The sequence below is a fragment of the Salmo salar genome, chromosome 12 (assembly GCF_965601325.2).
Source record: "Salmo salar chromosome 12, fSalSal1, whole genome shotgun sequence".
Taxonomy (NCBI): domain Eukaryota; kingdom Metazoa; phylum Chordata; class Actinopteri; order Salmoniformes; family Salmonidae; genus Salmo; species Salmo salar.
This window is the reverse complement of record NC_138302.1, coordinates 45,523,941-45,550,426: the sequence shown is the minus strand read 5'-3', so window position 1 is coordinate 45,550,426 and position 26,486 is coordinate 45,523,941. Positions and strand designations below refer to the sequence as shown.

The 26,486-nt window shown below is 42.6% G+C and overlaps 1 protein-coding gene across 4 annotated transcripts in view; it reads right to left on the bottom strand.

Moving 5' to 3' along the window:
* The window catches only part of LOC106565077 (solute carrier family 12 member 5), a 341,358-nt gene that overhangs the window by 183,621 nt on the left and 131,251 nt on the right, over window positions 1-26,486 (bottom strand). The window contains exon 1 of one of the 4 annotated variants that reach the window (XM_014131712.3): window positions 16,965-17,291. The exons of 2 other annotated variants lie outside the window; for them this stretch is intronic. In XM_014131712.3, coding sequence (XP_013987187.1) covers window positions 16,965-17,019 — 55 coding nt within the window. In that variant the 5' untranslated portion in view covers window positions 17,020-17,291. Of the gene's footprint in view, window positions 1-16,964; window positions 17,292-26,486 lie in introns of those variants that run through there. One more of the 4 variants, XM_082958997.1, reaches the window with a different exon arrangement.

Here is a 26,486-nt window from a genome sequence, read left to right as displayed (position 1 = left end):
TTATAACTTATCTTTTAGTGAGCGGTTTAATGATTTAATATTTAAGAATTTTTACCCCCCAAACTTATATTCATTATATAATTAGCCTGTTAGGGCTAGGGGGCAGCATTGACACGGCTGGATAAAAAACATACCCGATTTAATCTGGTTACCACTCCTACTCAGTAACTAGAATATGCATATACTTATTACATATGGATAGAAAACACCCTAAATTTTCTAAAACTGTTTGAATGGTGTCTGTGAGTATAACAGAACTCAAATGGCAGGTCAAAACCTGAGAGATTCCTTTACAGGAAGTGGCCTGTCTGACCATTTGTTGAACTTCTTTTCCATCTCTATCATTTACTAAGGATCTCTGCTCTAACGTGACACTTCCCACGTCTTCCATAGGCTCTCAGAGCCCGGGAAAAAACAGAATGTCGTCATTCCAGCCCCAGGCTGAAACACATTATCGCCTTTCTCAAGTGGCCCATCAAGAGACACTAGCTTATGCGCGTGACCCCGACCGCCCCCGCCTTTGGGATTTTTTCCTCTGTTTGCCGAAAAGGAGATTCCCTGTCGGAATATTATCGCTTTTCTACGAGAAAAATGTCGTAAAAATTGATTTTAAACAGCGGTTGACATGCTTCGACGTACGGTAATGGAATACTTAGAATTTTATTGTCACGAATTGCGCCAAGCGCGTGACACTTCTTTACTATTTCGGATAGTGTCTGGAACGCACGAACAAAACGCCGCTATTCGGATATAACGATGGATTATTTTGGACCAAACCAACATTTGTTATTGAAGTAGCTGTCCTGGGTGTGTATTCTGACGAAGACAACAAAAGGTAATGACATTTTTATAATAGTAAATATGATTATGGTGAGTGCTAAACTTGCCGGGTGTCTAAATAGCGAGCCCGTGATGCCTGGGCTATGTACTTAGAATATTGCAAAATGTGCTTTCACCAAAAAGCTATTTTAAAATCGGACATATCGAGTGCATAGAGGAGGTCTGTATCTATAATTCTTAAAATAATTGTTATGCTTTTTGTGAACGTTTATCGTGAGTAATTTAGTAAAATGTTAGCGAATTCCCCGGAAGTTTGCTAGTTCTGAACGTCACATGCTAATGTAAAAAGCTGGTTTTTGATATAAATATGAACTTGATTGAACAAAACATGCATGTATTGTATAACATAATGTCCTAGGGTTGTCATCTGATGAAGATCATCAAAGGTGAGTGCTGCATTTAGCTGTCTTCTGGGTTTTGGTGACATTATATGCTGGCTTGAAAAATGGGTGTCTGATTATTTCTGGCTTGGTACTCTGCTGACATAATCTAATGTTTTGCTTTCGTTGTAAAGCCTTTTTGAAATCGGACAGTGTGGTTAGATTAACGAGAGTCTTATCTTTAAATGGCTGTAAAATAGTCATATGTTTGAGAAATTGAAGTAATAGGATTTTTAAGGTTTTGAAAATCGCGCCACAGGATAGCCGTGGCTGTTACGTAGGTGGGACGAATTCGTCCCGCCTAGCCTAGAGAGGTTAGGCACGTTTCATTTTGTCTGGCTTGGAGGTCCAAATAATGTGAAATATCTTTTGCTCATATGACTTAAAAAATGAGTCGTCTGGAGTAGGCAGTGCCATCAGTAAGTAACTAAAATGCGATAGGACCAAAGAGTTAATCAATGTGATTTTTAAATAGACAAGTACTTACCACTCCATGGTTGCAGAACGTTATCTATTTTTGCAAACGTTCTATTGAAATTGGTTGTGGTAAGTTTATTTACATATTTTTAATGATCCAATAGTCCAGAGAGGCTAGAAAAGTGATCAAGATCTTCAATGAGTCTGTGCAGGGATCCAGATTGTGGACTTAAGAAAAAACTTCAGTCATCGGCATACATTGACACTTTTGTTTCTAACCCCTTGATGTTCTTGTTCGATCTGATTTTAATAGCTAGCATTTCAATGGCCATAATAAATAGATATGGAGACAATGGACAGCCTTGTTTTACTTCTCTTTACAGCTCAATACTTTCCAAGAAGTAACCATTATTGACTAATTTACACCTGGGGTTTCTGTACATAACTTTAACCCATTGCATAAGAGATTCACCGAAATGAAAGTAGTCTAGGCATTTATATATCAATTCTAGTCATACTTTATCAAACACATTTTTAATTGTTTCAAGTAATTGTCGTATATTATCTCCAATATATTGTCCATTTAAAACACCTGTCTGATCAGGATTAACAATATCTGATAAAACCTTTTAAATTCTATGTGCTATGCATTTCACCAGGATTTTTGCATCACAACATTGAAGTGTAAAAGGCCTCCAGTTTTTTAAATCAACAGGATCTTTATACTTACCACCTGGTCCTGTTTCAGTAGTAATGAAATCAGACCTTGTTGAGTACCTGAAAGTCTAAAATGTTTATAGGAGTAGTTAAAACATGTTAATTATGGATATTTCAGTATATCAAAAAAGGTATGATATACCTCTACTGGTATACCTTGCTTAGGGTTGCAAAAGTCCGGTAACTTTTCAAAAATTACCTGGTTTCCCAGAAATATTAGTTGGAGGATCCCTGGATTTCCTGCTAGTTCCTTCCTGATCTGGGAATCTAACAACCAGGATTTCTGGAAAACAACATTCTTTGTAATTTGTGGGTGGAATTTTGCAACAACTCCCATTTAAATATAGCTATGTGGCTCTGCGACCATTGTTTGTGGATGACAAACAGTCCTACCACGCACCTCCCAAAAATTCACAACCAACGCGTTTCTGCATACGTGGCTCCCATTCAAATGAATGTTTGAGCTGAGATTAGAATTAGAAAAGTAAGAAAGCCAACGGTCCAATATTCTAGAATGCAGCTGTTCAGATGCGGACTCTGATAAGCGCTTATGGATGACAAAGTTTCCATTAGTATAGTTTGTGCACATTAATCTACAATGCTTTTAGAAAATATTCACATACGTTAACTTTTTCCACATTGATGTGTTACAGCCTGAATTTAAAACGGATTAAGTTGAGATTTTGTGTCACGGGCCTACTGTACATACAATACCCCCTAATGTCAAAGTGGAATTACGTTTTCAGAATCTTTTTCAGAATTTATAAAAAATGAAAAGCTGAAATGTCTTGAGTCAATAAGTATTCAACCCCTTTGCTATGGTAAGCCTAAATATGTTCAGGAGTAAAAATTTGCTTTACATTTTACATAATAAGTTGCATGGACTCTGTGTGCAGTAATAGCATTGAACATGATTTGTGAAGGACTACCTCATCTCTGTACTCCATATATTCAATTATCTGTAAGGTCCCTCAGTTGAGCAGTGAATTTCAAACACAAATTCAACCACAAAGAGGTTTTCCAATGCCTCGCAAAGAAGGGCACCTATTGGTAGATGGGTAAAAAAAGATACAGGCATCCTTCCTAACTCAGTTGCCGGAGAGGAAGGAAACCATTCAGGGATTTCACCATGAGGCCAGTGGTGACATTAAAACAGTTAAAGAGTTTAATGGCTGTGATAGGAGAAAACTGAGGATGGATCAACAACATTGTAGTTACTCCACAATACTAAATGACAGACTGAAAAGAAGGAAGCCTGTACAAAATACAAAATATTCCAAAACATGCATCCTGTTTGCAATAAGGCAAAACTGCAAAAAATCGAGCAAAGAAATGTACTTTATGCCCTGAATACGAAGTGTTAAGTTTGGAGCAAACCCAACAAAACCCATCACTGAGTACAACGATTCATATTTTCAAGCATGGTGTTGGCTGCATCATGTTATGGGTATCTTTCAGCAGGATAATAACCTAAAAACCAAGGCCAAATACACACTGGAGTTGTTTTCCATGGCGATATTGAATTTTCCTGAGTGGCCTAGTTACAGTTTTGACTTAAATCGGCTTGAAAATCTATGGCAAGACTTGAAAATGGCTGTCTAGCAATGTTCAACAAACAATTTGAAGAATTTTTATTATAATAATTTGCAAATATTATACAATCCAGGCGTGCAAAGCTCTTACCCAGAAAGAGTCACAGCTATAATCGCTACCCAAGATGATTCTAACATGTATTGACTCAGGGGTGTGAATACTTATGTGAATAAGATACAGTATTTCTGTACTTCATTATCAATGCATTTGCAAACATTTCTTCACTTTGTCATTATAGGCCATATTGTGTAGATGGGTGAGACATATTTTTTAATCCATTCTTTGAATTCAGGCTGTAACACAACAAAATGGGAATAAATCAACAGGTATGAAGACTTTCTGAAGGCACTGTATGTCTGAAACATTCTCAACCTATTTGAATAACTGTCCAGTATCCTCTCATCTATTTATGAATGAATCTGTTCATCTTCCATGTATTCACACCTCCATCCATCCACCATTTCTCCCTTTCTTTACACAGTAGTACAGATGCTGTGGAGTTAGCTATAGCCCCATTCAGTCTCATTAGCCACAGCCCAGCTACATCCAGTATGTGTGTGAGAGAGAGAGAGGCTTGGCAGTGATGCAGGCTAGCGAGACTGATCCCTGTGAGCACATCCCTCCCTCCTAAACCCAATTACAACCCTGTGCTTTTGATTCCCCTCCAAGGCTCTATTTTGGGGAATTCAAACATCCACCGCCAACCCGCCTTTCATTCCTCTGCCCACTCATCCCCACCAATTAATGCTCTTTCTTATATGTTCAGAGATGCGGCAATCCCAGAATCCCACAGTACACAACAGAGGGATCCTCCCACACAGGCTGTGTTATGCTCTCAGTTTCCTGCGGCTGTAACCGCTGCTTCCTGATCCATTTTTACATTTTACAAATTAGTCATTTAGCAGACGCTCTTATCCAGAGCGACTTACAGTAGTGAATGCATACATTTCATACATTTATTATTATTTATTTTTTATTTTTTGTACTGGCCCCCCGTGGGAATCGAACCCACAACCCTGGCGTTGCAAACACCATGCTCTACCACTGAGCCACAGGGAAGATACCTCAGCATCCCAAGCAGACGAATACTAAGTTACCATATTGCTTACTTCAATACAGCGTCTCCGGAGAGGAGGCATGTCAATGACTCATATTCATGTTGGTCTTGTTATAAAAATCACCTGGCTACATGTACATAAGCACACTCCCATACACACAGATATCCAGCACGCCCAATCCAGTTAATTGACTGCGTATGAAAGGAGAAACACACGTTCGGTCAGTTACCCATGCAATTAAATGCAGCAGGAAAGAAATCCTCTGTCAAAAAAAGCCTCCTTTCTTTTCTAGAGAGAGAGACCAGAGCATTGACAAAGAAGCTTGTGAGCTTGAGAACAGAAAAACATGACTATCATGTGAAATGCAAATGAGATAAATCCACTGGGGAAAATGTCAAATCGTGTATTAATGGCGACTTTCTTCGATTAATTGATTTGCTTATCAAAGTCAATGCATGATGGGAGACTGTATGGGACGGAGTAGTGGCATTTCTCAAGGTTAGCCCACTCATGAAAGGCTTCCCACAGCATGGACTGTAACCAAGGTAATGCTCATTACCCACTTTGCTGTTTTCCTAGCTCGAGAAAGAGAAAACAGCTTTAGGAGGACGAGGCACGAGGCAGGATGGTCCGTTGGTCATGGAGTGTGGATTTCTGTGTTATTTCTCAGAGTTTGTGTTTGGGAGTGGGACTGAAATGGTTGAAATAGTCTCTCAGGCTCACAGTGGAAGATTTGTCTGGCACTGAACAAATGCCCATTGTGGTTCTAGCGTTTGCTCCTCGTGAAGTTATGGACAGCTGACAAAATTAACTACAATTGTCAACGGAACTTGGCCTTGTGGAGTATGTTTATTCAAACGTATGTTGATATCTAACTATCTAGAAATACATATATTTTCCATACATTTTTGTGATTAAATTGATGACTTTATTTGATAAAAATGGCTGTAACTGTCTACATAAAAACATATGGACTCTAATGCGTTGTTCTTATTCTTGTAAGGAGTGCGCTGAGAGTCGGGAAGCAAGTTCAGGGAGTGAGTGTTTTAATAAATAAAAGAAACAATGAACACAAAACACAAAAAATGCACCAACATGAAAACAGAGTCAATAACACCTGAGGAAAGAACCAATGGGAGTGACAGATATAGGGAAGATATAGGGAAGAGTCCAGGTGAGTGTCATGAGGTACAGGTGCACGAGTTGATGGTGACAGGTGTGATGGATAATAATCAGCCTGATGACCTAGAGCCCGGAGAGGGAGTATACGTGACAGTACCCCCTTCCCGACGCGCGACTCCAGCTTCCACCAGCTCGTCAGGCTCTCATGCCTCAGCCGGTCTGTCAGGTTCCCGCACCCCAGCCGGCGACAAGTTCACGCGCATCAGCAGGGGTGACCAGTCCGCTCCTGATCCCCGGGATCGTTCCTTTGGTTGGCGTCCTGCGGCTGGAGCCGAACGCGCCGGGGAGGGGGTACTGTCACGTATGCTCTCTCCGGCGCTCTAGGTCGCCATGCTCCCGCGTTTCAGGCGGACTGACAGGTTTCCTGTGCCTCAGCAGAGGTGACCGGTCCGCTCCTGATCCCCGGGATCGTCATTTTGGTCGGCGTCGCGCGTCGGGGAGGGGTTACTGCCACATGTGCTCCCTCTCTGGCCTCTAGGTCACCAGGCTGCTCATTATGGCACACACCTGTCACCATTGTCCGAGTCTGATGACACGCGCACCTGCGTGTCATTAGACTCACCTGGACTCCATCATTTCCCTGATTACCTTCCCTATATATGTCACTCCCTTTGATTCCTTCCCCAGACGTCATTGTTTATGTTTCTGTTTCATGTCTGTGTGCTGTTCGAGTTTCTTGTTTTGTATTATGTTCCATTTATTTATGAAAACACTCACTCCCTGAACTTGCTTCCCGACTCTCAGCGCACATCGTTACAATTATTAGGGCATATTCATTTGATACTTCAATCACTGATGACTGCATTGAATATGTTATTTTTTTTAAGCAAAACAACCTAAAAACAACACACAAACAAGCAAACCAAACAGGACCTTTAACAGACCAAATAATTAGTCTTCAAATATATGTCTGGGAGGGTGCTTTGAACAACTAACAAACATACAATGCAGCCAATGCACTGTGGTGGATAATGATAGAATCCCATTTAATTGTACAGGATGTGCTGTATCAAACTAATCTGTATTAATAACACAAAGGAACAGGAGTAGCGCATAGATACACCCAGAAGTTGCTTAATCAGTGCAGCTGTAGCTTCTCCCAAGATGTTCAAAAGCCTTAGACCACAGCCGCATGTTACATAACTGGCCAATGTACTCTGTTGTGTCTGCCAGGAACTGTAACCTACCTAGCTTCATGAATCAGACTGGGTAGTCGGATCAAAAGGTTAGGAGGATTATTCAAATATAAAACTAGCTAGATCCTAAATTCCGCTTAAGTCAAATTTGAACTTAACCACCCATAGACAAAAAATGAACTAAGTGAACACGTGAGAGCAAAATTACAAGATTATGTTATACTGTTTATGCATTGAATGACTTTGATGAGTACTTTCTCATCAAATATCGGTGTGAAATGAGATGAGCCTAAAAACCTACAGCTGGCATTCCATAGATAAGATGTGGTGGGTGTAACTGAGATAGGGATAGCCTGGGGGAGTAGAACATAATCCTTAATGTGTCTAATCATCCTTGCATCTTTGCCTTGATGACAGCTTTGCACACTCTTGGCATTCTCTAAACCAGCTTCATGAGGTAGTCACCTGGAATGCATTTCAATTAACAGGTGTGCCTCGTTAAAAGTTAATTTATGGAATTTGTTTCCTTCTTAATGCGTTTCAGCCAATCAGTTGTGTTGTGATAAGGTAGGGGTGCTATACAGAAGATAGACCCTCTTTGGTAAAATACCAAGTCCATATAATGGCAAGAACAGCTCAAATAAGCAAAGAGAAACGGCAGTCCATCATTACTTTAATACATGAAGGTCAGTCAATCAGGAAAAATTCAAGATCTTTGAAAGTTTCTTCAAGCGCAGTTGCAAAAACCATCAAGCACTATGATGAAACTGGCTCCCATGAGGACCGCCACAAGAAAGGAAGACCGAGAGTTACCTCTGCTGCAGAAGATAACTTCGTTACAGTTACCAGCCTCAGAAATTGCAGCCCAAATAAATGCTTCACGGAGTTCAAGTAACAGACACATCTCAACATCTACTGTTCTGAGGAGACTGCGTAAAATCGGCCTTCATGGTCAAACTTGCTTGTACCAAGAAACACGAGCAATGGACATTAGACCGGTGGAAATCTGTCCTATGGTCTGATGAGTCCAAATTTTGGTTCCAACTGCCGTGTGTTTGTGAGACGCAGAGTAGATGAACAGATGTTCTCTGCATGTGTAGTTCCCACCGTGAAGCATGGAGGAGGATGTGTGATGGTGTGGGGGTGGTTTGCTGGTGACACTGTTGGTGATTTATTTAGAATTCAACGCACACTTAACCAGCATGGCTACTACGGCATTCTGCAGCGATACGCACTTCCATCTGGTTCGCGCTAAGTGGGACTAGCATTTGTTTTTAACAGAACAATGACCCAACACACCTCCAGGCTGTGTAAGGGCTATTTGACCAAGAAGGATAGTAATGGAGTGCTGTATCAGATGACCTGGCCTCCACAATCAACCGACCTCAACCCAATTGAGATGATGGTTTGAGATGAGTTGGACCGCAGAGTGAAGGAAAAGTAGCCAACAAGTGCTCAGCATATGTGGGAACTCCTTTAACTTCCCTGGGCTAGGTAGGACGCTTGCGTCCCACCCTAGTCAACAGCCAGTGGAATCGCGTGGCGCGAAATACAAATACCTCAAAAATGCTATAACTTCAATTTCTCAAACATATGACTATTTTACACCATTTTAAAGACAAGACTCTCGTTAATCTAACCACATTGTCCGATTTCAAAAAGGCTTTACAGCGAAAGCAAAACATTAGATTATGTCAGGAGAGTACCCTGCCAAAAATAATCACACAGCCATTTTCAAAGCAAGCATATATGTCACAAAAACCAAAACCACAGCTAAATGCAGCACTAACCTTTGATGATCTTCATCAGATGACACTCCTAGGACATTATGTTATACAATACATGCATGTTTTGTTCAATCAAGTTCATATATATATATCAAAAAACAGCTTTTTACATTAGCATGTGATGTTCAGAACTAGCATACCCACCGAAAACTTCCGGTGAATTTACTAAATTACTCATGATAAACTTTCACAAAATACATAACAATTATTTTAAGAATTATAGATACAGAACTCCTTTATGCAATTGCGGTGTCAGATTTTAAAATAGCTTTTCGGCGAAAGCACATTTTGCAATATTCTGAGTACATAGCTCGACCATCACGGCTAGCTATTTTGGCACCCACCACGTTTGGGACTCTCTAAACTCAGAATTACTATTAGAAAAATTGGATTACCTTTGCTGTTCTTCGTCAGAATGCACTCCCAGGACTTCTACTTCAACAAAAAATGTTGTTTTGGTTCCAAATAATCCATAGTTATATTCAAATAGCTCCGTTTTGTTCGTGCGTTCAGGTCACTATCCGAAGGGTGACGCGCGAGCGCATTTCGTGACAAAAAAATTCAAAATATTCCTTTACCATACTTAGAAGCATGTCAAACGCTGTTTAAAATCAATTTTTATGCTATTTTTCTCGTAAAATAATAATATTCCAACCGGGCAACATTGTATTCATTCAAAGGCTGAAAGAAAAAAATGGAGAATTCTCGTGAATGCGCATCTCAGTCTCACTGTCCCCAGGCTGACCACTCACAAACAGAGCTGTTGTACTTTGCCCAGAGACAGCAAACACCCCATTCCACTTTCTGGCGGCTTTAGAGAGCCAATGGGAGCCTTAGAAAGTGTCACGTTACAGCACAGATGCTGTAGTTTTGATAGAGATGCAACAGAAAGACAACAAATTGTCAGACAGGGCACTTCCTGTATGGAATCTTCTCAGGTTTTGGCCTGCCATATGAGTTCTGTTATACTCACAGACACCATTCAAACAGTTTTAGAAACTTTAGAGTGTTTTCTATCCAAATCTACTAATTATATGCATATTCTCATTTCTGGGCAAGAGTAGTAACCAGTTTAAATCGGGTACGTTTTTTATCCGGCTGTGCAAATACTGCCTCCTAGCCCCAACAGGTTAAGACTGTTGGAAAAGCATTCAAGGTGAAGCTGGTTGAGAGAATGCCAAGAGTGTGCAAAGCTGTCATCAAGGCAAAGGGTGGCTACTTTGAAGAATCTCAAATATTTAACACTTTTTTGGTTACTACATGATTCCATATGTGTTATTTAGTAGTTTTGATGTCTTCACTATTATTCTACAATGTAGAAAATAGTAAAAATAAAGAAAAGCCCTTGAATGAGTTGGTGTGTCCAAACTTTTGACTTGTACTGTATGTGTGTGTGCACATGTGTGTGTGTGTTTGTGTGTCCTTGTGTCCGTATGTGTGATAGACTGGTTACGTTGGATATGTTAATTAGTGCTGCATGAGTCAACAGCCTTTTCAGAGAGCCGCCCCATCGTCACTAATTACACACTCCTGCATTTAGAGTTTTAATTGGGAAACCGATCTGTGAATAACACCCCTTTCTATCTGGATTTCAACTGGTGTGGGTTAGCATAATTAGCCAAAATTAGCCTTCATCTGCCCCATCTTTATAAATCTGTGATTGTTTCCATATTTCATTATTAGCTTTGTTCAGATTAATTACGCAACATGTAATTATGCTCTATGTGCTCTTGTATGATTTATGAGCCATTGTATTGTATTTCTGAAATTGAGACTTTGATAAATTAGTAATGATTCTCGGGTAATTAGGTGCATCGTTGGGGCTTCCCCTTTGTGGTACTAATGATAACAGAGACAGAGGTGACATCACCGTCGAAGAAATAACAGACAAAGTGCTGACCCGCGATGCACCTAATCGCATCCGCTGAATCAGTCACTGTTGTTGAGCACGGCTCAGGTGACTGTGTGTGCGGGTGTGTGTGTTGCACTGTATACACATTTGTCTGTGTGAACATGCATTTGCTTGTGTATAATAGTCGGGGCCGGCTCCATGTATAAGCGACATAAGTGTTTATTTTTATTTTTTAGGAACTCGGTGGGGGTCTCAACTTACTGTTGAGAGTTAGAATAGAAAAATACACAAGATGCAACTTTGAAATTTGGTTGTACATCAGCAATTTTTTGATTATTTTGTCAGTCACTAACAGTCACTCAATTAGTCATGTCAGCTAACAATTTTTAGATTAGTAAGTTAGTCTAGCCAGCTATCTAAACATGTAGTAGTCATGGCCGAATACCAATCAGGCACACAGGGCATGTGCACAGGGGCCTTGACCTCCAGGGGGTACCCATTTACTTTGTTAGTCACTCACACTCAGATATCATTAACATGGGATAAGTCGTGGCGAAATGTGCAGAATTGCAGGCAATTAGCTTTAAAACTGCAAAGCTGTAGTTCCACCTCATGGCAGAATGGGTAGAATTGCATGAATTGTCTTAGAAAATTGCAATATTTTCTTTTCGGCCCCATATACAAATGTTTAAAACGGCAGAAAACTTGCTTTAAAACTGCAACATTTTCTCTGGGCCCCATGGCAAAATGTGTAGAATTGAAGGAAATGTACTTTATAATGAAAAATGTTCTCTTCACTGTCAAGATGGAAAGGGGACACCTCGTAAGTTTCACAACTGAATGGATTCAACAAAAATGTGTCTTCCACATTTAGCCCAACCCCTCTGAATCATCGGTGCCTGGGAAGAATTTGTTGTTAGGGGTTAACTGCCTTGCTCAAGGGCAGAATGGCACATTTTTCCACCTTGCCAGCTTGGAGATTCTAACCAGCGACATTTCGATTACTGGCCAATCAATCCTAACCACTAGGCTACCTACCAGGGGGCCACTAAAAGCTTTGGCCCGCTTGGTGGGGGGGGGGGGTCCCCAACCAAATCTCGCTTAGGGCCCCTCAAAGGCTAGAGCCGGCCCTAAGTAAAGAACATGAGCATGTGTATGTGTGTGTGTGTGTGTTTGAGTACCCAGACACAGGTTCAGTACATCTGCCTCCTTGCCACGACAACAAGTGTCTGCGATTCTGTCGCGGCTAGCAATCTCTATCTCTAACTGCGCATTTCTGCTGCAGGTCTTCCACTAGTCAACAGACAGAGAATAATGACGTTCCTACTACAAAAAAACTCCCTCCATTGGAGAATGCTCAGGGGACCTTTGGCAGTATTATGCAGTCAGCCATAACTAAAAGATAATTAAAGGGCCTGTTTGCAGCAGTAGGCTAAGAGTCTGGATGGATGGGGATTGTCAGAGGCTGCGTCCCAAATGGTACCCTGTGTGCCATTGGGGATGTAGCCAGAGTGATGAGAGAGAGTTGTTAACCCCTCTGTCAGAAAGCCCCCAGGCTTTTCAACAGTTGTCTATTTGTTTATCTTCCCTCCTTTCCACTACTAAGCGCAAAAACACCTATGTATTAGTGCAAAATCACCTACTCAATACCCTTGGAACCAAACATACAAACCTAATCTCCGTTTTGCGACATCACTCCAAATCACCTAGACAAAATGTGTTAGCCCTTAGGGCTGTGTGTGGGGAAAGAATTTAGAAAAGTACCTTCCGTGCACAAAGCAGACACACTCCATATTCCAATACAATAGATAGTCTAAAACACACAACATTTTGAAAATACAAGTAGTACATTTGGAGTATTTGGCTGGTTGGATTTTCATTTTGAGGTAGAGGGAGAAGCTATTACACAAATAAAAAAACATAAACATCAATAAATGAATAAATTCCAAACAGGCAAGTGAAGTAAACATCTTCTGATTGTACAGTAAACTGCATCCCAAATGGTGCCCTATTCCTTTCATAATCTACTACTTTTGACCAGAGCTCAAAAAAGTAGTGCACTATATAGGGAATAGGGAACCATTTTGGACACATCCTATATGCACTGTTCCCATTAGCATGCTAACAAGAACCCTATCTCAGGGCCTTATTTGCATATCCCGTCTCCCCTGCGGAATACACAATCAATGCTCAAACTAGGGAAAATAAACAAATAAAAAAAAATAAAAAATCTAATGCGCCGAATACAACAGGTGTAGACCTTACAGTGAAATGCTTACTTACAAGCCATTAACCAACAATTCAGTTTTAAGAAAAATACCCCCAAAAAGTATGAAATAAAAGTAACAAATAATTAAAGAGCAGCAATAAAACAACAATAGAGAGACTATATACAGGGGGTACCGGTACAGAGTCAATTTGCGGGGGCACCGGTTAGTTGAGGTAATTGAGGTAATATGTACATGTAGGTAGAGTTATTAAAGTGACTATGCATAGATAATAACAGAGAGTAGCAGCAGCATAAAAGCGTGTGTGTGTGTGGGGGGGCAATGCAAATAGTCTGGGTAGCCATTTAATTAGATGTTCAGCAGTCTTATGGTTTGGGGGTAGAAACTGTTTAGAAGCCTCTTGGACCTAGACTTGGAGCTCTGGTACCGCTTGCCGTGCGATAGCAGAGAGAACAGTCTATGACTAGGGTGGCTGGAGTCTTTGACAATTATTAGGGCCTTCCTCTGACACTGCCTGGTATAGAGGTCCTGGATGGCAGGAAGCTTGGCCCCGGTGATGTACTGGGCCGTATGCACTACACTCTGTAGTGCCTTGTGGTCGGAGGCCGAGCAGTTGCCATACCAGTCAGTGATGCAACCCGTCAGGATGCTCTCGATGGTGCAGCTGTAGAACAGTGTCCATTTAGAGTATGATGGAGTTAATCAATAAGATTATACAATCAAAATGTGATCATATACTCAAATGTTTTATTTAATGATGCACAGTAATCAACGTTTCTGAATTAGCTCAGACCTAAATGTGTTAGCTGTTAGCCAGATAGATAATTTATGTCCCTAGTTCCTGGCCAGGCTGAAAATTGATGTGAAAATGTACTTTCTTGAAGGGTGAGCATTTCTCCTTACAAAGGCATCACGGGAAGGAAAACTTTCTCTTCTCGATGTCTTCTAAAAACCACAGAAACAAGAGCAGGCATGTTCACAGCACCTTACACACTTCACTTGATGAGAGTGGACAGCTACATTTGATGCAGCAACATCGCCCACCCTTCCCCTTTCCCACAGACAAAAACAGATTCCTCTAGCCCTTAAAAAAACAAGGCTTTACAGTCAAAGTCTCTCGATGCAGGAAAAAACTGAGCAAACAAACTTGCGCTGCTCCCTTGTTTATTCTATTCTTGATTTTTTTAAATTACTGCAAATAATTAACAATATAGCGGCAGATGCAAAATTACAGCTCATAAATATGCAAATGAGCGCCGCAGAAATTGCATTATATGTATTTCTTCTCTGCCGACCAATGCCTTTCATCTTGAGTGATTACAAGATGCAGAAAATACATCTCCTGGTACTGTAGCAAGCAGCTCTATAGCCTAGTGCTGCCTGTAACCCAGTCGTGTAATGAAGGATATAAATCAGCACCTTGGACAGCGGCAGCAAGTGCACCCAGATACAACCATAGGCTGATTTCAGCACCACAGACCGCACCACGGTGACGTTTCCTGCTGAAATAACCTCTCTCGCTCTGCCTTCCAAAGCAGTAGTATTGACTACACAGAGTTATTCAGGTTTGCTGCACACTGACTCCTGTATGCACAGGATGCATATCGAAGCCACTGGCTAAATGGAAATGTGTGCTCCTATTTTGAGATCAGTGGACCTTTTCTATCTGCTGCAGTGGGGGTACATACACTGAGTGTACAAAACATTAAGAACACCTGCTCTTTCCATGACATAGACTAACCAGGTGAATCCAGGTGAAAGCTATGATCCCTTATTGATGGCACTTGTTAAATCCACTTCAATCAGTGTAGATGAAGGGGAGGAGACATGTTAAAGAAGGATTTTTAATCCTTGAGACAATTGAGACATGGACTGTGTATGTGTGCCATTCAGAGGGACAAAAGATGAAAGTGCCTTTGAACGGGGTATGGTAGTAGGTGCCAGGCGCACCGGTTTGTGTCATGAACAGCAAAGCTGCTGGGGTTTTCACAACAGTTTCCCGTGTGTATAGTCCACCACCCAAAGGACATCCAGCCAACTTGACACAACTGTGGGAAGCATCGGAGTCAACATGGGTCAGCATCCCTGTGGAACGCTTTCGAACACCTTGTAGAGTCCATGCTCCAACGAATTGAGGCTTTTCTGAGGTCAAAATGGGGGGGGACTCAGAGCAGGAGTTATCCCCTATGTATCTCCACACAGCCAAGTGCACATTCCGTGGATAAAAGGGAACGGCTTGCCCGCTGAGACAATCTGAATTCCATATATGGGCACATATGAAACAAAGTCAATGACCACATATGTTTTTCTGCACACACACACTTGCCCATGCACGCACACACACACACACACACACACACACACACACACACACACACACACACACACACACACACACACACACACACACACACACACACACACACACACACACACACACAGTAGTTAAACAGGCATGCAATGCGCACACACACACACACACACACACACACACACACACACACACACACACACACACACACACACACACACACACACACACACACACACACACACTTGCTCATACATACACACACACACACACACCCACACACTGTAGTTAAACAGCTAGATGCATGCACACGCACATACATACACCTGACGCAGCGGGTCTGTTGTTATGCGGGTTTATCTTGCACTCAACAACCTGCCCTTGACGAGGAGCGAAGCGCCGATCATGTTTGAGCGGGTCGCACTCCCCCTCCATCCTCACATGCCCTGTCATAATTCTCCCAAAAAGTTGCCCGCATTAATTTAAATATTCATGTTTCGAGCTGCCACAGTCTATTTTTTATCATGAAGCCCTCGCAGGTGTGCGAGCTCCGAGCGGCAGCAGCACTGTGACTGTTTCCTCATATGAAACCTGGCACTCCAGCGCATCTGTTGGAGCCCAGGCAGAAATAAGGGAGATTGGTTCGCAGAAAACAAAAAAGTACATGCGAGAGGAAAGGGCAAGCTATAAACCCAACCCTGTTCAATCCAAGCATGTGAAAACAGACGATTAATAAAACAAGTAATCCTACACAAGGGCACAACAGGTAATTTAGGTATTTATTGAAAGCCCTCGTTTCCCTGCAACCTACTGTATGCTGTGGGAAGTGACTGATGTGAGGTACAGGAGGAGGATTGGAGACAGGATTCGTTTTGACAGCTAGGGCAGGCAAATTAGCAGTGAGCGACAAGTTGGCATCTGTGTTAGCGAGCGGCGGTGTGCGTGTGCCCACGCTTGCCCGGGCACTGGGCGTCATATGCAGTTTGAGTGTTAAGGTGCCGTGGTGGTGGACAAGGTGGTTGGGAGGTTTGGGGACCACTGCACCAGAGCAGTGTGTGTATCTCTGTGTGTGTGTATTTCTGTGTGTATGTCTGTGTGCTGTAATCACATTGTCCGTCGTATATGGGGAGAAACCCATTACTATTCCTGTCACAGCAGCCTTGCAGTAAGAAGAAAAGCATCACCCCAAGCAGGCAGGCAAGTAGGCAGACAAACGCATGACGCAGCGGCACACTCACACTCAAATGTATTTTTGTTCGCTGCCTTCTGGATGTGTGTGTATGCACCGCACAAATGTGTATGTGTATATGAGCATGTGCGTGTTTGATGAGCTTATGTATGTGTGTACTGTGTATGTGTGTGTTTGATTAGCCTATGTGTGTGTTTTTGCGTTTGTGTGTATGTGTGTGCTTGTGTGTGTGCATGTGCTTGTGTGTGTGTTTGAGACAGATTCAATCACTCACCCTGGCTGTTGGGTCCCCCGTCCCCTTCCTCTGTGTCGGTCAGGTTGTTAAGCATCCTTGCTCCTCTTTAACAGCTCTACTGGAGAGATACTACTACGGTATCAGCCCCTCTCCTGTCTTCTCCCCCCAAAACAATGCAGAACAAACAAAGTAGAAAAATAAGCGAGCCAGAGATGCTCTCCTCTGGTCCTGCCTCCCCTATGTGACGCTCAGCAGAGGAGAGAAGAGAGTTGGGCGAACAAGAACGAGTCCTTGTTTTCTCTCTCTCCCCCTTTGCAGATTCTCCTCTTGTCGTCTCCTCACTGGCTTGTAAGTGTGACTCTCTTGCTCTCTCTCTCCAGGGGGAGGAGGGAAAAAGAGAGGGAGGCTGCAATAGTTTAGTGGATGATGGAACGCCTAGAAGCAGCACAGTCACTCTATCTCTCTCTCTCTCTCTCTCCCTCCCACCCACTCACTCACTCACTCACTCACTCACTCACTCACTCACTCACTCACTCACTCACTCACTCACTCACTCACTCACTCACTCACTCACTCACTCACTCACTCACTCACTCACTCACTCACTCACTCACTCACTCACTCACTCACTCACTCAATCTCCCACTCACACACAGACAAGCACACACACACTCTCTTTCTTTCTGCACAACCAACGTCCCCCAACATAATCAGTGTAATTCTGCTTGCCAAATTGATCACGTATTCAAAGGGTATTATTGCATATCCCTCCCTCTCTCTTCCTCTTTTTTTGCCTCTCTGTCTCCCTTGCTCTCCCTCTCTTCACAGTTGTCATATGGAAAGGTGATTGGAGAGGGACGACTCGGCAGTGTTTGAAGAGCGAGCGCCTACCTTCCTCAGCTCTCTGCCGCTCCACTTTGGTGTTCCTGTCCAACGCAGATGCAAAATGCATCAAAGTTTCTTCACGTCACCTTTGTAATAAACTTTGGCTCGCTAGCGCTGGTCGCTTTAATGTCAAATGCAAATAACACATTGTGTTTCCATCACAAGTTAGGTATTTCTGAACAAGCACAATCAATATGATCTGCGTTCAGCGTAGTTACAGCAAATGAAGACATACGCTCACGCTGGCACACACACACACATGAAAGCATGAACACACACACGGCCAACTGAGGGTCTCCATGGATATTATCTTAATCCTCTCTCTTTGATCCTTTCCCTTAAATACAGAGAGCTTTCTACCCACCCAGGGGGGCTCTAAACCATACACTCAATCAGTGGCGTGTCGTCAGGGATGTCAAGGGAAGCCAGGCTTCCCGAAAAACTGCACTAATAAAACAATATAAATTATAAAAACATTTAAATATTCATGTTCATCTCTCTGTGTTTTCATAGTTTTCCATCAATTCGCAAGTGGCTGAATCTCACTAGAGAAATCATCCGCACGAGGGAAACAGCGCCCCTCTGTCTCTGTATGTGTAGTCCATGTATTTTCATGCTGTCTGGACCAAAAGAGTATAACATGTTGCTGCCATAGCATTTGATTGATTGATGCTAGCAAGCATTTCCCCTCCATTGATAAAATAATTAGGCAATCAGCATTGAGCTGAGCTCAACTGTAGGTTGTCCTGGTGCAGAAAAATGCCCTCCAAGGGAGGTCAGTTTGGATTTGGCTTCAGACCAATCAAATCACTTCCTAAGCAAAACGCAATTTTCAGAAAAACGGGTCTGTTTCTGGTCTGCTTGTGATGATGTCTTGCAGTAGCTCGCTTGTTAAATCGTCCCTTTCCTAAACCATGGATGGTAATTGGGATTTGGACTTGTGGTTTTGACTTATTTCTCTGTACAGGCCAAGTATTATGACGGTGATTCTGATCTAACCATAAATTAATATGATGTGCCACTCGACTGAGATGATTGAAGTTCAATATAAAGCCTAGTAGGCTCACGTTAACTAACTAGCTAACTTAGCTGGTTAATTTTAGCCCATGTGAGGAAGTTAGGCTAGCAAGCATTTTAGCTAGGTAGCCTATGAAAACAAAAACTAAAAGTGTACTGTATGACAGAGCCATGGAGCGTTTTGCCAACATGAATGAAAGAGAGGAGGATGGCATTGGCGTTCAACTAGTCTAGAAGTAAGGTGAGTGAACTTTTTTTATTTTACTTGCGCACGCACGCACGCACACACTCACACACACACACACAAATCAGTACCATGGACAGGACAGTACCATTGTTTTCAGGGTATTAAACTAAGCATATACAGCCTTGTAGATTTGATGATGGGTTAAATGTTTAATGTCACGCCCTGATCTGTTACACCTGTCCTTGTGATTGTCTCCACCCCCTCCAGGTGTCGCTTATTTTCCCTGCTGTATTTATCCTGTGTTTCCTGTCTCTCTGTGCCAGTTCGTCTTGTATGTTTCCAAGTCAACCAGCATTTTTCCCGTTCTCCTGCTTTTTGCATTCTCCTTTTTCTAGTCCTCCCAGTTATGACCCTTGCCTGTTTCCGGACTTTGTACCCGCCTGCCTGACCATTCTGCCTGCCTTGACCACGAGCCTGTCTGCCACTCTGTACCTCCTGGACTCTGATCTGGTTATGACCTTTTTGCCAGTCCACGACCATTCTCTTGCCTACCCCTTTGGATATAAACATTGTAAGACTCCAACCATCTGCCTCCTTTGTCTGCATTAGGGTCTCGCCTTGTGCCTTAATAGTTTAAGTTGAAATGGTGCTGGAATAGCGAAGGCAGTGCTCCTGTTGTCTTTGTGCTGACTTGCGGTAACTACATGGTTCTAAATCTGTCATTGTTTAGTAAACTGTTGAAAACATTAACTTGCTTGACCATGCTGCAGGTCATATACTGTAACTGTTTGTTACGCGCAATATTTGCTTTGTGGACTTTACCAAACAGATGTTGCTCTCCGGTTTTGTGATGAAAAGAAACCTATGTGTAGTTGAATTTATTCCGCCACTGTGTGACCGTTGTCTTTTTGTAGTCTCAGCCTTATTGTATATCATGGTGGCGTATGATCGAATGGGTTATAGCGCAAACAATGCACATATCATAACATAGGTTGTAATATGGCTTTTTTATTGGCTTGGCATCCCCAGTGATTTTACCCACACACCGCTACTAGTGTCAATATTAAGGTATCACGATCAATTCAAACAGCATCAGTCATTTCATCCTAATCGTAGACAGTACATGGTGAGTGGGGAAAGACTGTCGTGTGTGTAGTTGTTGAGACATAAAAAACATCTTTCCTTTCATGAGCTGTTGGCTCATACAAAAATGAGAAAAGCATTTGATTTTCAAAACCATATTTATCCCGGTGTGTGTGTGTGTGCCACAGGTTGAGATACCACTCCACAGATAAGTTAGCACTTAACTGTACTACGTCTGGGTAGCACAGATGCACACAACATATTTCTATATAAATTCCTTATTCGGATACACAAGGGATATAATGATCACAAAGCAAAGAGGGTTCATTATTTAAAATGGCTCTCCAGGCAAATCATACCATCGGCATGGTATGCATTTAATCTGCAACATGTTTGATTATGTAATGTGTATGTTTTTTTAAATTGTTTTTATGGATCCCACGAACTCCCTCAAACAGTGTGAATTGTTATTGAGTGGATGTACCCCGGTTAAAAAAATTAAAATGAAATGAAACAGCATTTATGAAGCATTTGTCAAGCTTTATGGAACCCTTATTACTTGTGGTACTGTGTTATACGAGTGTAATAAGATATGAATAAACAAGTAGTAGGGCTCCCGAGTGGCGCAGCAGTCTAAGGCACTGCATCTCACTGCTAGAGTAGTCACTACAGACCCTGGTTCGATCCTGGGCTGTATCACAACTGGCCGTGACACCTATGGGGCTGCAATACTGAACAATTAGCCAACAAAACAAAACTCGCTTGACTATCCATGGAGGTTAACCAATGTTATACTCCATAACAACCTACAGTTACAATTGGTCCCACTCCCTAGGCCCTGACCCTTTGATGTTTGCAGATCTAAGGGGTCTGGATAGGTATAATTAGTGTAGCGGTGGAGTTCCCTCCTATGGCTGAGTTGGTCCCTTGGTTTACAGCTCAAGGTATAATTCTTGAATCGCTGTCACAATCTCTATTATGGTGTCATAGGGACACTTTGTGACATGTTGGAATTTTACTGTTTTCAATAGGAATCATGTATACAATGTTTGGCACATAATTGTCTGCCCAACTAATCAACAGCATCCTCCATCTTTTGATGGCTATGTAACTGTGATACGCACAATTAAATTCTCTATACTTCAAATATAGAAAGGAAAGGACCTGATCGTGGACTATAGGAAAAGGAGGGCCAAACAAGCCCCCATTATCATCGACGGAGCTGTAGTGTAGTGTGTAGAGTTTCAAGTTCCTTTGTGTCCACATCACCATCGAACACTCAAAAAGTTCTACAGCTGAACCATCGAGAGCATCTTGACCGGTTGCATCACCACCTGGTATGGCAACTGCTCGGCATCTGACTGTAAGGAGCTACAGAGGGAGGTGCGTACAGCCCAGTACATCACTGGGGCCAAGCTTCCTGCCATCCAGGTCCTATATACTAGGCAGTGTCAGAGGAAGGCCCATAAAATTGTCAAAGACTCCAGTCACCCAAGTCATAGACTGTTCTCTCTGCTACCGCACAGCAAGTAGTACTGGAGCACCAAGTCTAGGTCCAAAAGGCTCCTTAACCGCTTCTACCCCCATTTGATTAACTGCTGAACAATTAATCAAATGGCCACCCGGACTATTTACATTGACAAACCCTCCTTCGTTTTTACACTGCTGCTACTCACTGTTTATTATCTATGCATAGTCACTTTACACCTGTCACTTTACCTCTACCTACATGTACAAATTATCTTGACTAACCTGTACCTCCGTACATTGACTCAGTACCGGTACCCCCTGTATATAGCTTCGTTATTGTTATATAATTTTCTTGTGATACTTTTTATTGTATTTTTTTTTACTCTATTTATTGAACTGCATTGTTGGTTAAGGGCTTATAAGTCAGCATTTCACGGTAAGGTCTACGCCTGTTGTATTCGGCGCATGTGACAAATACAATTTCATTTGATTTGAATGAATTGTTGAACTTTCAATGAACGAATTTGCTACAATGCGTATCAGTAACAATAAGAAACCAGTCACACATACAAAACAGATATTAACCAGATAATTGATTATTTCATCCACCACCAACTTCTGGTGAACCCACTTGGCAGCCATTTAGCATATAGCACATCAGTTAATGCTTCGTAATATAAAGGAGAGAGGAGTTACGCAACCAATTCAACTGTGGAAAATGAAATGATTGTGGTGGTATATGAACCATCCCTTTGATGACATTCCGCTTTCCAAAGCAAATCCCACTGGATCAAATCAGTGGCTCTCTCTGGTAAAAACCAATGGATGTTATCATCCTTCTTACCCAACCCCCCCAAACCAATGAATTCTCAATGGCCTTCAGCACTATAGGTACTCCATTAGATAGCAGTCGTCTTGTCCACTTGTCCTCATGGCTTATGACAACCCCAGCCAACCACAGTCCTGTTCAAAACTTTTTCCATCATTAAGCCAACCCCTAAAATGAGAGACTGTACCAAAGCTCTGTTTTTGGTCCAGATTAACTGTTGTGGGGAAGAAATGTGCAATTTAAGCCCCACAGATTGGATGCGCAGTATTGGGTAAGATGCCCTTGGGCACTACAGCACTCCAGTCGATAGGCAGAGTTGTTGAACACTGGGCATAACAGGTTTAAAAAAAATCCTTATCTTTAACTCTGCATTGTTGGAAAATGACCCGTCTGTAAGTATTTCACTGTTAGTCTACACCTGTTGTTTACGAAGCATGTGACAAAAAACATTTGATTTGATTTGATTAGGTATTAACAGCGCTGTGGCTTTGGCGTTGGGTTTGGGGAGAGACGGGTGGCAGGATTAAGACGCTGTCGACGCCAGCTCTCGGGAGTGACGGGAGGCTTGTCTTTCAGATGGAGACCTGTGTTCTACATTTAGCACGCCTGAGTGCGGTGGGGGATGAGTCAGAAGAGTCCCAAGGAGTCACTCGGTGTGTGACTGTATAGTATGTGTGTGTATGTGTGTTTGTAGTAGTGTGAGTGAGTGGGTGGGTATGTGTGTACAGTATGTGCAAGCAGAGTGCAAATTATACCGTGACATTCGGGGGTCTATATTTTTTCACGGGACCTCCTATGTGTGCAAAAAAAATGTATGGGCCTAATAGAAAATCATGTCATTTAATGGTACAAATGTATTACTTTTTAATGTGGCATGAACACAACCAGTGATGATGTTTTAATCGGATTGTCAAACAAAAAACTTAGAAAAGTAGTCTACCTGCGCACGTTCGTCCAGTCCCCAAAAAACTCCAGCATCCAAACAGTGCACTGTGCACCTGGCATGTGATGAATGTAAAGAAACATCTGTTAAAAAAACAGCAAAAAGTGTAATGCCATTAGGCCTACACGCTTGTAGCCTGAATTAATTGCTGCGTCTTACTGTCAAATGTACAATTTTTGTAAAAAGAAAAGTCAAGACACCAAAGGGGAGCCACATGGAAAGAAAATGGTTGAAACCATTGTTTTCCTTTGGATTAAGCTTTTATTTTTTATATTTACCACTGTTGCAGTACAATTAGCATTTTTAACAAATATGAGAATGGTTAAATTAGCATTCTTTACAGACTGCCCAAAATTTGACTTTTGTTGCAATTAGGGGAACTCATGTCTCTCCTAAATGTCCCCCCTAAATGCTCCCCTGGCTCCCCTGTAATTCACACACTGTGTGCATATCTATGTGTGCGGGTGTGTGTGAATGTATGTGTGTGCGTGACCATGTGTGTTTGTGTGCGTGCATGCACGTGCGTGTGTGTGTATGAGTGTGTGTGTGCAAAATGCTGTGTGTGTACTGTATGTGAGTGTGTGTAGAGTATGTGCACATGTATTGTATGTATGAGAAAGTGTGTGTGTGTGAGAGAGAGAGAGAGAGAGAGACAGAGAGTAATAGAGAGAGAGAGAGAGTGAGAGAGAGTGTGTGTGTGTGTGTGTGTGTGTGAGAGAGAGACAGAGATAGGGAGGGTGTGTGTGTGTGAGAGAGAGACATAGAGCGAGAGAGAGAGAGCGTGTGTGTGTGAGTGTGTGTGTGTGTGTGTGTGTGTGTGTGTGTGTGTGTGTGTGTGTGTGTGTGTGTGTGTGTGTGTGTGCGCATGAGCAGTGGCGTCATGCCTATAGGGGGCAAAAAGGCACATACCCCCTCAGATTTGTCCTGTTTTTTAATTTTTCAGATGTTAAATTAATTACTAAACTTAATTTAAGTCCACATTTTATCATAATATTTCTAAAAAAAGATCTGTCAGCCCTATTTTGCGGAGGGGGCACACTGACTATTCTCCCTAGCCGCACACATATCATACCCCACAAAAATGCTAACCTCCCCTGTTATTGTAATGATTAGAGGTTAGCATGTCTTGGGGTTAATAATTATTCACAATTCATTCACATTAATGTAGTAGCATCCACATTAATGTAGAAGTGTTTAGCAATATATTATATTCTTATTAACAGTAAAAGTGATGCCGAAATGACACAACACATTATTTACCATTAATTTCTATTGGGCACAAAGTAATCTGAAACATAACCAAATGTAACGGTCGTTGTATATACTGGACCAAGGCGCAGCGGGTTGAGTGCTCATTTTATCTTTATTTGAACACTTAACATGTCACGACTTCTACCGAAGTTGATGCCCCTCCTTGTTCGGGTGGTGTTCGGCGATCGACGTCACCGGCCTTCTAGCCACCATTGATCAGTTTTTCATTTTCCATTGGTTTTGTCTGGTCTCTTTACACACCTGTTTCATATCCCAGTAATTATATGTTGTGTTTTTAACCCTCTGCTTCCCCTCATTTCTCTGTCGGTGATTGTTTGTTTGTTATGTACGTGTTGTTTCTGTATCGGTGTGCGATGGGTTATTGTTTTACCCGGATTATTTTTCTACGTTGGTTTTGGAAATAAATACTACATTTTTAACCACTCTGTTTTCTCTTGCGCCTGACTTCCCTGCCACCTACATACCTCTACCATCTGAGGCAGGAGACGAGGAGCGCCAGGATTTCGCATTGGAGTTCAGGACCCTGGCAGCCGGTGCAGGATGGAATCACGGGGCCCTGATAGATCATTATCGCTGCAGTCTGCGGGAGGACGTCCGTCGGGAGCTGGCTTGTAGAGACACCACCCTAACCTTCGACCAGCTGGTGGATCTGTCCATCCGGTTGGACAACTGGCTGGCTGCTCGTGGACGTCCAGATCAGGGTCTGGTGGTTTCATCCTCCTGCACCCCCTCTCCTATAACCATGGGGGGGTCACAAGGAGAAAATTAGTATTTTCCTTATCGACACTCCTGCGTATCCGGTGGTGCTGGGTCTTCCCTGGTTAACTAGTCATAACCCCACTTTTTCTTGGCCACAGAGGGCTCTTACGGGGTGGTCGCGAGAGTGCTCAGGTAGGTGTGTAGGGGTTTCCGTTGGTGCTACTACGGTGGAAAGTCCAGACCAGGTCTCCACCGTGCACATTCCCCCTGAATATGCCGATTTGGCTCTCGCCTTCTGTAAAAAGAAGGCAACTCAATTACCACCTCATCGACAGGGGGATTGTGCGATAAATCTCATGGCAGACGCTACACTTCCCAAGAGTCACGTGTATCCCCTGTCGCAAGCGGAGACGGTGGCTATGGAAACATATGTTTCCGAATCCCTGCGTCAGGGATACATTAGGCCCTCCATCTCACCCATCTCCTCGAGTTTCTTTTTTGTGAAGAAGAAGGATGGGGGTCTGCGACCGTGCATTGATTATCGAGGTCTTAATAAAATTACAGTGGGGTACAGTTACCCGCAACCTCTGATCGCCCCGGTGATTGAATTAATGCACGGCGCGCGCTTCTTCACAAAACTGGATCTCAGGAGTGCGTACAACCTGGTGCGTATCCGAGATGGAGACGAGTGGAAGACAGCATTTAGTACCACCTCAGGGCATTATGAGTACCTTGTCATGCCGTATAGGTAAAAAAATGCTCCATCAGTCTTCCAATCTTTTGTCGATGAGATTTTCAGGGACCTGCACGGGCAGGGTGTAGTGGTGTATATCGATGACATTCTGATTTACTCCGCTACACGCGCCGAGCATGTGTCCCTGGTGCACAAAGTGCTTGGTCGCCTGTTGGAGCATGACCTGTATGTCAAGGCTGAGAAATGCTTGTTCTTTAAACAGTTCGTCTCTTTCTTAGGATATCGCCTATCTACGTCAGGAGTGGAGATGGAGAGTGACCGTATTACAGCCGTGCGTAATTGGCCGACTCCCACCACGGTAAAGGAAGTGCAGCGATTTTTAGGGTTTGCCAATTACTACCGGAGATTTATCCGGGGCTTTGGTCAGATAGCTGCTCCCATTACCTCACTGCTGAAGGGGGTCCGGTGCGCGTGCAGTGGTC